The 10,328-nt window shown below is 42.5% G+C and overlaps 2 protein-coding genes across 4 annotated transcripts; one reads left to right on the top strand and one right to left on the bottom strand.

The window, feature by feature from the left end:
* Positions 1–2,090: 2,090 nt before the first annotated feature.
* Positions 2,091–5,427, top strand: LOC123452247 (splicing regulatory glutamine/lysine-rich protein 1). The gene is made up of 6 exons (XM_045128871.1): positions 2,091–2,410; positions 4,117–4,195; positions 4,301–4,363; positions 4,739–4,783; positions 4,864–4,920; positions 5,046–5,427. The coding sequence occupies exons 1-6, from the start codon at positions 2,178–2,180 to the stop codon at positions 5,136–5,138; spliced, it is 570 nt and encodes a 189-aa protein (XP_044984806.1). The 5' UTR covers positions 2,091–2,177; the 3' UTR covers positions 5,139–5,427.
* A 111-nt stretch (positions 5,428–5,538) lies between these two features.
* On the bottom strand, positions 5,539–9,228 carry LOC123452246 (protein trichome birefringence-like 16). Of its 3 annotated transcripts, none has more exons than XM_045128867.1 (5): positions 8,974–9,228; positions 7,331–7,539; positions 7,039–7,203; positions 6,720–6,915; positions 5,539–6,593 (listed from the first exon to the last, which is right to left on the bottom strand). In XM_045128867.1, exons 2-5 carry the CDS (start codon positions 7,473–7,475, stop codon positions 5,753–5,755), a joined length of 1,347 nt encoding a protein of 448 aa, XP_044984802.1. In that variant the 5' UTR covers positions 7,476–7,539; positions 8,974–9,228; the 3' UTR covers positions 5,539–5,752. The 3 variants fall into 3 exon arrangements, with proteins under 3 accessions (XP_044984802.1, XP_044984803.1, XP_044984805.1); XM_045128868.1 differs by having other exon boundaries at positions 8,988–9,219; XM_045128870.1 differs by lacking the exon at positions 8,974–9,228 and having other exon boundaries at positions 7,039–7,210; positions 7,331–7,413.
* Positions 9,229–10,328: the final 1,100 nt, after the last annotated feature.

Genomic DNA, 10,328 nt, shown 5'->3' with positions numbered 1-10,328 from the left:
TATGGAAAGTATATGTCCTCTGAGTATCTCCAAATTTTCTCAGATTTTTCTAAGGCAGAAAAGTATTTTTCCATATAGGAATATCATTTATGGCCTCAGAAATGGACATGCAAATAAAATAGGAAAACAATTTATAAATCAATTATTTTATGGTTTTGGTAAGCTAGAATAGTTTTAGAATCAAATCACCAACTTTGGGTAAGAGCACTCTCTTGCCATCAAGGACTTGTAGTGCAACTCAAATCAGGGTTTTAAATAATTAGAAATAAGAAAAAGGATTTTGAGAATATTTAGGTTATGAAAAATATGTTTTTTGATATCACACAATCAAGCATACAAGCATACAATGATAACCATGGCACTCACATCATTGATTTTAAAAAGTTTTAATAAACTCAGATTTTTTTGAACTACACTAAAAGTAAAGTGAAAACAGGGTGTGACAACAACGTACACATGTTTGTTGCATTGACAACTCAATATCATCATAGTACATAAATGCATTGCATTGACACCGACTTGTAAGATCAACAAACACATTGATGACACACAAAAATGTCGGTTACATTTGACAACAACTGCTTAGGTCGGCCAACACATAAATGTATTACACTGAAGTTAGCTGATCATAATGACATTACTACTTATATAATCCAAAATGACACACCATTCAGTACACTACCACAATGATACACTATTCAACGACTAAATTTAGAAAGTCATAACAACTAATTCAACAATACTAACACAATCTCACAACCTCGGTTTTACTATTGACTATAACAGCATAAACGTATTCCTGATTCCCCGTCGCATCTTCAGAAGCACTACCACTCTTCACTTTCTTCATCTTGGTTCCAAAAAATACTCAACATCTACCTCAGCTATTCCTTTATTAATAACGTAGTATAACATTTTTCATACAACCAACATCATCAAACAGAAAGCAACAATCTATTTGCCATGTCTTCACAAGGTATACAGAAAAGTAATCTTCATGACCACCCTGAAAGAAATGTAATCACTAAGATGGGCCTTTAAGCTTTGGCAATGATAGCTTGTCCCTTACAATCTCTAAGATTGCATCATCCCCTCCGCCCCAATATAGTCTAGCTCAGGCCCAATTCAAACAAATTCCTCACCAAAATCACTTGGATCCATGGTTACTGAACAAGACCTATTATGCAACATAAAATTATTTTCTATTAGCTAATTCAATAATTAAAAAAAGAGCAATTTTTAAGCTCAAATGTCTAACATCTTCGACAAAAGAAAATCATAGAAACCATCATTTTTGTATTTTAAACCCTAGCCATACCCAAGTAACAACGAAGAATGTGATAACAATAACATTAAGAGGAAAAAAAGAATACTAGCATATTGCGTGTACTTCATCCATAACGACCAGCCGCTTACCACCTACATGTCTGAAGGTGAAGGAGAGAAGGGAAAGAAGTGGGGAAGAGTTGGGGGGGGGGGGTTGTTTGGTGTTGTGGTTATGGTTGTGAACTTGTGGTAGACTAGGATTGGAGTGTATATGGTGGCAGTTTCAGAAAAATTATGCAAACCAACCCGTGGTTGGATTGTTAGGAGGACTGTGCTATCCCGTGTCCACCAGAGTTTAAATCTTAGATTTGACATTGATGTTTACATTTTTTTCTAAATTTATTTTAGACCTTTCAGCGCTGTGCGTTTAGTGGGAGGAGACGTTCCTATCAACTACGAAGGCGTTTGCGACGAGTTCGTCAATCTCAAGATGATGTGCCGATTCGGTCTCTCAAAAGTCTTCATAGGGATAGGGTCTGTGTGCATGCGTTCATAGGCGTGAATGTATACTCGTGTATGTGAGCGACTTCAATTGTACTCTGCTAAAAAAAAGTTTAAGGAATTTTAGTTCAAACTTTTTTTTCTTTTAATTTAAGGAAAAGACGGCTTGCGTTCAGCCGAGCGCCGGCGCACACGCGCGCTTCCCGTCTGCCGACTCGGTCTGGTTCACGAGGCCCAGCCTCCGGGCTACTGCCCGACCGAGACAATCGATCGAGCCGCTCCTCGCATTTCCTTTACCCTTTCCTTTTCCGCGAGAGAGGAAAGGAATAACGTACGTGCGTGAGATTTTTCCCGTCAAACACCCCGTCTTCCCTCGCCGCCGCCGCCGCCACCGCGACGACCCGCGAGCCATGGCGCCGTCCGCCAGCTCCTCATCCTCCTCCTCCGACAGCACGGACTCCACCGGTTCCTCCTCCTCATCGGGGAGCGACCGCCGCGTCCGCCGCCGCCACAGCCGCCGCAAGGACGCCGCGCCGTCCACCTCCTCCTCCTCCGCGCTCAAGGTGCGCAAGGACCGCAAGCCCCGCCACAAGCGCCGCCGCCGGGAGAGGCGGAGGTCCCGTTCAGACGACGACGGCTACAGGCGAGCCTCCCCCTCCTCACCCCCTCTCCGTGTATAGGTTTCCGTTGCTAGCTAGGGTTAGGCTGAAAGAGCTCGTGATCTAGGAGATTCGGTTGGTGCGGATGACTTTGGAGGGTCGGGTGAGAGGAAATATATGCGTAGATCAACATCGGTGTCTCGATTTCCCTGTTGGAATCAAAGGGGTAATGACACGCAGCTCTTCCTTCTAGAATTGGGCTTGTTGGAGATTTTGCACCAAGTCCGAGATACAATACCTAGGCTGGGTAATAAGAACTAACGAGGACAGTAGTATATGCTGCACTTCAGATTGCTATGGGTGGTGATAGAGTTGCAGTGTTGATCAAAGACAGAAAGCATGTGAGGTGATAAGGGGAAAACTATGGTTGCGATTTGAACCTGGAACTTTTAACTAGCTTCGTTTTGTTCTTTCTGTTACAGATATCTCTTGTATGATACTCCCTCCGTCCCAAAATTATTGTCTTAGGTTTATATAAAAATGGGTGTATCTAAATACTAAGATGTGACTAGATACATTCATATATAGATAATTCTAAGACAAGAATTTTGGGACGGAGGGAGTATAAAGGAAAGGCTTCTTAGATATGAGTTGAGCTTGCTGACTATTTATTAATGATCAGTGAGTGCCACATTTACCAATTTTTGGGGTGACATGTCTTTTAAGAAGTGGAGATGAGGGCCATCTGGTCATTGGCAGTCGATGTTTCATTCTATGATGATATTTTTTCCTGTGAAAAGAACCAACGTTGACAGTAATATATGCTGGAAATTGAGCGAAATTACTGTTCTGCATGGGATTGCTATTGATGGGGATAGAGCTGTAGTGCTGATCAAGGAATGTAATCATGTGAGGTGATAAGGAGACTATGGGAGGAGAATGGTTGTGATCTAAATCCGGAACTTTTAAGTTGTAACAAGCGGTGTTCTTTTCTTTCATTAGTTAATAAAAGTCACTCAAGATAAGAACTTTTATTTCATCAGTTAATAAAAGTCACTCAAGATAAGAACTTCTTAGATACGAGCTGAGGGTGCTGATATATTTTCTAAGAAGTGGAGGTGGGGGTCGTCTGGTCATTTCAAATCGACATCTTATTCTTTGATGAAATTTTCTCTGTGATTTGAGCTATTATGATGTCAAACTCTGGGCAGGCCGCCTTCCTGAAGAAAAGTTGTTCTGCGAACCCAAGCGAAACACATACTAAAATTAGTTTGTATTTGTTCAAGGGGAACTGTATTTGAGTTTAGGACTCCAGTTTTGTTTGTATTTTTGGCTTGTAGGGAATTGGGATCCCTCTCCCTTGCAGTCAGGAACAAGTTTAGGTGAACCTGAATCGAGTGGTTCTGAAGAAGGGTGGGATACTCGTTATGCAAATTGCAGTGATCTAATATTTAATTGCTGCGATCTTTTTAGTCACGACACATGATGGTTTAGTGCATTAGCTAGATTAGGGCCAGACTTTGAGGAGATTCAGATTGTGATTAATAGTGGGTAGTAGTTGCATGAGAAAATTTATTCTATTAATTTTCAGCCATTAACCCTCTGTCTAAGCTTCATGGATGAGATATGGACAATGCTGCCTTTGTGTTTTAGACTATATTCAGTAATGGTTTTTTCTGGTTGCAATTTTTTTTAGTCTTCTCAGGTTGACCCCACACTAGCATATTGAAGTATCTGATTGTTTCTGTAGTAGCACAAGCTCTTATGATAGCGACCGCGAGGCATCTGGCAGATCACGTAAGCATAAGAAGAGCAGTAGATCAAGGAAGGTACTGTACCAGCAATTCATATATGTTTGATGTCTTGTGGTTTTTTTTTCAGCATACACCTAGTACTTGGCCTCTCATTGATTTACTGTATCCTCATTCTGGCAGTCTAGGGAAAGAGAGCGAAGCAAGGATAGGCATCATAAACGGGACAAGAGTAAACATAGAGAGGTAAATTTTCTACTTACCTAAAAAACCTACCTTTTATATGGCTTAATTTTGTGATACATTAAACTTATCACATGTAATAATCATTATCTGGAAATCAGCAACTGTTGTCTATATTAGATGGATGGATCATTGGTACACTTTATATATGAATTGAAATATTCAGTATCATGTACCACACACTGTCTTAGCAACAGAAATATCTCTTATCCTTTTTATTTCCACATGAGAGATCCTTATATTTCTTGCTACCTGTTTCTGGGTTGGCTCTTTGACATTGGAGCTGGGATTCGTGAACGGGTGACAACATGGTGTATTGGCTTGCTGGTTGTCTTGGTTGTTATGTTTTGTTCTCTTCAATGCGGGAGCTTTATACAGAAGAAAGAGAGTGAACGTTCTAGCGGTCCGGTCCAGCTTTCCAAGGTATAAATATTTCCTGTGCGCCTTTTCATTTGTTTGTTTTCTTATCATCATTTTTAAATGCAATTTATTTTCTTTATTAGTTCCTTGGTCGTGAGAAGGAGGAAAGCGGCAAAAGGAGTGTTATCTCCGGTAAAAAGGTGAGGAGGACGATTTTTCTACCATTTTGATGCTTATCTTTTGGGTTGTACTTGTACCTGCTAGATTGAAAATCATTCCAATGTAAGTGGACTATTGAGTATGAACTATTTGACTTGATTTGTAGATAATGATGAAGCTTGAGAAATCCAAGGAAGATAAGGCGGCTGAGAGCAAGCGCAATGAACTGTTGAAGTTTCTGAATGCCAGTTATGATTGACAACTTGTCGAAAGTGGTGATCCTGTCTGGATGGCTTGGATTTGTCTTGATGCCGCTGCTTAGTCACATCTGCGTTTGGTGATACCAAAAAGCTTTTTGTCCTGTTTTCTAAAGTTATGACTCTGACCATCAGTGCTTTATATCGGTATTTTTGAGCTTGTTGGGGTGTTTGTGTTCTCAAAACTTTGATCGTTGCCAGTTTGTACTTTGTAGCCTCCTTTTTGTAAGCCTGTTTAACCTGGAGATATGCCAATTTTATAGAATTTTCCTGGAGTGGTACTTGCTCTAAGCTTGTCATACTGGATGTATTCTTATCTTGTTTCTTTGTTGAACGTGCAAGTATATCACGTCACTTATGACTTACTCCTATTTAGGAACGGAGGTGGTTTTATACATAATGTTTCATGTTGAAAAGAATGTTCTTGAACTGTATATTGCCATAACAAATGTTAGTGTTACATGATGAATAGTAATATTGTTGAACTGTACTCCGTTCATGATGGAAAGATGCCTTCGCTAGCTGATCATAACTTACGATGAGCAAAGCTTAAGCTTCTAAAGACGGGCTAAGCTCAATATAAACCTATGAGCCTGCCGTGACAGCAGCTAACTGCCTACAGTTGAGCGGCCAGTACTTCATTCCATGTGTCTGGAACACCAGGAAGGCACCAATGCAAGCAATCTTGGACCCCTGGTGTAGCTTTGATACTGTACTTGGATATGTGCCCTTCGTCGCGTAGCCGCGAAAGCGCGGTGATATCCAAGAGCTTGATCCTAGTGCCTTTGACCGCCTCCTCGGAGTCGGCATCTTGAGAATGATTCTGAAACACCATGTTACCCTTGGCCAAAGGATCCTTGTTGTCGCAAGTGCCTCCGGTGTTCCACTCCCCATTGAAGAAATGCCTTGGTGACAGTGACCTGTAGAACACCTTCAGGTGGGGATAGCTAGGAAGCTGGGCATCTAACCACTTCATAACACCATGTATAGTGAAGTTCTTCGCCTTCCACATGCTTGCGATCTCTCGGTTGTTATTCGGTGCTCCGGAGGCATACATTTCCCACTTGTTCGCCTTCAGCTTACCCCTGTTCCAGTGATGCCCGGTGTTCAGAACCAGGACGTGGAACCTGTGAAGGTTCTTCTTGAGAAACGAAGGCGGGCGATCAAGGTGCATGGCGTAACCGGCAGCTGGATTTGATCGCCTGAGAGGCTCCAGATCGCAGAGCGTCGATGACCAGTAATACAGGACGGTCGTGTTTGTGCTCCGGAATCGGTAGGCCGAGCCTACGGGCCGTGTTGGTCGTTTTGCACGATGTGCCTGGGTCATTCCGTACTTGGAGCCAACATCTTCCACATCTGAATGATGTTTCCCAGATGCTCCAAGCATACACATCATCGACTGGAACATCTGCCTCCCTAAGGAGTCGCCTACATAAGCAATGGTTTTATCCTGCATTCTGAAACATGTCTAAATTAGTATGATATATGATCTGATTACCTGAAAAGCTCTACAAATCCTTCGTGAAAGAATGTAGCTCATGGCATCTCCAGCAAATTTAAACTGAAGGAGCAGCAACATATACCTTGTCAAGAATTGGGCAGCTTCAAACACTGGCATATTGCAGCCTTCAGGTTGCCATCTAAATTTCTCGTAAGCGAAGTCTGTGCGTTGTGTCAATCTGCAGTTCCAGCTCTCAGAGAGCCATCTTTTACATCTGGCGCCAGAATACAGTGGCCTGTGGTTATCAGGAACCCATTTTCCATTCCTGTAGTCACATTCTAAAATATCGATGAAGCAAAAAAATTAGGAGAAAGCTTAACAAAATACATCTCAAAAGCCGACAAAATACATCTCAAAAGCCAATAGTACAAGCTAGCAAAGGGTGTGAGATAGTGAATTACCTTTCTTCTGAGGAGGTGCTGTTCCAGCGTTATCAATGACATCTTCAGAGTTATGAACTATGTTTCGAGGTGGAGGTGCAGAAATGGTTTCCTTTCTTACTTCAGCGACCGATTGCACCAACGGATCGATGATGAGGAGATCTTCCTCCATGGAGGTATTCCGATCTACAAACTGTGAGTGAGCAACAGAAATTTACTGGGGAAACAAGTCCCAAAGATGACCCACAGAGAGGATCTTGAAAGAATATTAGTTCTTGGGCTTATAATTTGAGAGGGCCTGGATATAACTCACTCAAGACTAATGACTCCGGTCGGAGGATACCAGGACTGTACAGAGACCCCTTCTCCCATTTCAAAAGAAAAAACACTGTAAAGACGGCGAGGAACGCAGGTCTGAGGTGCCTGAATCTCAGGCCATTTACACACACAAGCCTCATTCTCCTCTACTGAAGTTGAAGCACAGATTTCTTCAAATGACAGATATGTGGCAATGGCAGGTAGCTGGTTCATACAAGACGAGAAGGCAAAGTTAGGTAGCAGAAAATTGTGAAGTTAGCTAGAAGAAAATGATGAATGTTATGTTAACATATGCTACATACCTACTAAGGATGTACATCATGCTTTTTTTGTTTTGTTTTTTGGAAGCAAAGGGCATGTGGGAAGTTTGGTACAAAAGGCTGGTTGGTAGCATATAAACATATATATATATATATATATATATATATATATATATATATACAAAAAATACAAAAAGAGCGAGTTGCGGAGATCCAACACATCTCCGTTCAACCGCATTTATCCAACGGTTTATGTCAGCTCCAATGTTTAGTGCTAAACATGTTTAGCACTCTCCCCTAATTGATAGCATACCTAATATCAACGCTAACCAAATAATTATATCAATGTGCAATTAATATGTTGGCAAATATTAATCATAGTATGAGTAACTAGCTATGTTACTTAATTTCTCTCTCTTATCATTGATTAGCTGTCACATCATATTTTTCGTTTAGGTGGCATCTATGTTACTACTTATGTTACTCTTATCATTAATATGCATGATACTAGTATATGACACTCCCCGCTATGAGTAACCTTATACTTGAGATGAACAAATTGACCTGATATGCAGGACTGCTGAAATGGCTCTAGTCAAAGAAGACCGCAATTCCAAGGTGATGGTCTGATGGATGTTAAGATTCCGCACTCGGGGTCGATCGCATCAAATCACACGAACGGCACACGCTCAAGAAAACTTTTGACCAAAGGCACGCATCGTGCCTTGTTCTTCTCTTTATTTATTTTCTTTCCACACGGTACAACTGACGTCCATATACCTGCATATATATTGGACCTGGCCTAGCTAGCAAACCGACTCAAACTAGATATCCGACTACAACACGCACCAGGCTCAGATCCTAACCGGAGGACTCTCCTAATCACCGGCCACCTCCGACTACAACACGTTCCAGCCAGTTATGATTCATGGAGCACTATTCTAAGTTGTCTATCCTGGCTGGAGCAACACTGATCAGAGACTCAGAGTATACTCTATCTAGTTGGAACATCTATGCGGACTGACTGCAGGCTGGAGCAGAAGTCGGGACCCGGAGAAGTTCATCCCTTAACAACCGAGAAGAAAAAGGTGGATTAGGATCTAATAGCGCAGAATGTGTGCCGCGAGAAGATTGGTACAGAAAAACAAATGCAGTAGCAAGTCGTACTTTTGTGAAATATGGTTGGCCAAGGAACACTCATTCTGATTCCGGCCAGGGGAAGGGGAACCCACTAATCTGTAGTGGGTGTCTCCTATCCAGCATAAGAAATGGCTAACTCAGAATCCAAATCTGAACTCTGCCGGAGACGAGAGGGAAAACAAATTCTTTGAAGCAAAGCAGCTAGTGAGAGCCTGAGAGGTCGAGGCAGTTGACGTACCCGTACTGACTGACCTTGGGGCTTGAGCTCGCCGGCCGAGCATCCCGCGGGAGAGCAGGAATAGGACAAGAGGGCTCGCTTCTCTCCAAAGCCGGCCAGAGCCGGCCGGCCGGCGGCGAGGTGAGACAAGGAGGCCCCAGTCCTTGCCCAGGTGCTGGAGGAATGGTGGGGCGGTTTGCGGTTGTGGTTACTCGGCTGTGGCCCAGTGGGGCTGCGCCACGGAGCGACAGCCTTGAGGGGATACGTGACGTACGACGTGCACGGCAAAGCGTTGCGAGGGTGGCGCGTACTAGGTTCTTTCCTTTCTTTCTTTTTGGAACTTGCTACTTTGCTGTACGTTGAGATGTGCGTCTGTTGGAATTAACGAGGTACACGGTGGTCGATCGATGAGAAACAAACAACTACAGAAGGATGACCATATTGAAAAGAAAATGGGAAAAAATTGAACAATCTTGAGGGAGAGTGGCCCGTAGGCCACAGTTTTTTTATAACACACCACTTTATAGATTATGGCATAATGTCCATACAAATTGATTCCCGGATGCATTCGGGAGCCACACCACGCCAAACACGACACGCTAGCTGATTACAAGATCTAGCCAACAAATGTGCAGAAATATTTTGCTCTCGGCGCACATGAAATATAGAACAACTACTGAAAGAAGCTCTAATATGCTTGATGTCTTGAATCACAGGACCACAAGAAGATCGATCCATGCCCAAAGAATTTATACGTTGAATCACAGTCAAACAATCTGAAGCAAGAACAATCTCCTGGATACCTTCATCCAAAGCAAATAGCAAGCCTCTCTTGATAGCAATTGCCTCTGCCAACTCAGGATTGTAAACGTCAGGCACACCAATACCGTAGGAAACAATACAAGCTCCCAACTGATCTCGCATCACTACACCTGCCCCCATGCTCCTGGTATTGGAAAAGAGAGCAACGTCCACATTAATCATCACTTTACCTGCCGGCGGCGGAACCCAAGATGCTATTGAAGAAGGTTCACGCCTATGGTTAGGTCTGTTAATGAACAAGTGCTCCACAATCATATCAACATAAGCTTTGATTTTGAGAGCAAGACTAGACGGGTGCTGGTGAATATTTTCTTCGCTGAGTTTGTTACGAGCATCCCAAATATGCCAACATGTGACTGCTAAAACAGTAGCTGCAAGGTCATCGCATCGGTCCAGGAAATCAAAAATCCATGATTTGCAATTTGTAAATCCATTCCGACAAAGATGCACATCGAAATAACCTTTGATATCAGACCAAACAGCTTGTGCATATGGGCAAAAAAGCAAAGCATGTTCAATACGCTCCTCAACAGAACAATGAACACAAACCTTAG

The sequence above is a fragment of the Hordeum vulgare genome, chromosome 5H (genome assembly GCF_904849725.1).
Source record: "Hordeum vulgare subsp. vulgare chromosome 5H, MorexV3_pseudomolecules_assembly, whole genome shotgun sequence".
In the NCBI taxonomy this organism is placed as follows: domain Eukaryota; kingdom Viridiplantae; phylum Streptophyta; class Magnoliopsida; order Poales; family Poaceae; genus Hordeum; species Hordeum vulgare.
Note: the sequence above shows the minus strand (reverse complement) of the source record. Positions and strands in the feature narration are given on the sequence as shown.

Bases quoted from the DNA above. Each gene is read 5' to 3' on its own strand.
- LOC123452247 (XM_045128871.1), top strand. From the start codon at position 2,178: ATGGCGCCGTCCGCCAGCTCCTCATCCTCCTCCTCCGACAGCACGGAC. The intron at 2,411-4,116 runs GCGAGCCTCCCC...TTGTTTCTGTAG, and splicing joins TCAGACGACGACGGCTACAG to TAGCACAAGCTCTTATGATA. The intron at 4,784-4,863 runs GTATAAATATTT...TTTCTTTATTAG, and splicing joins GTCCGGTCCAGCTTTCCAAG to TTCCTTGGTCGTGAGAAGGA.
- LOC123452246 (XM_045128867.1), bottom strand. From the start codon at position 7,475: ATGAGGCTTGTGTGTGTAAATGGCCTGAGATTCAGGCACCTCAGACCT. The intron at 7,204-7,330 runs GTGAGTTATATC...CACAGTTTGTAG, and splicing joins ACCGGAGTCATTAGTCTTGA to ATCGGAATACCTCCATGGAG. The intron at 6,916-7,038 runs GTAATTCACTAT...TCGATATTTTAG, and splicing joins AGCACCTCCTCAGAAGAAAG to AATGTGACTACAGGAATGGA.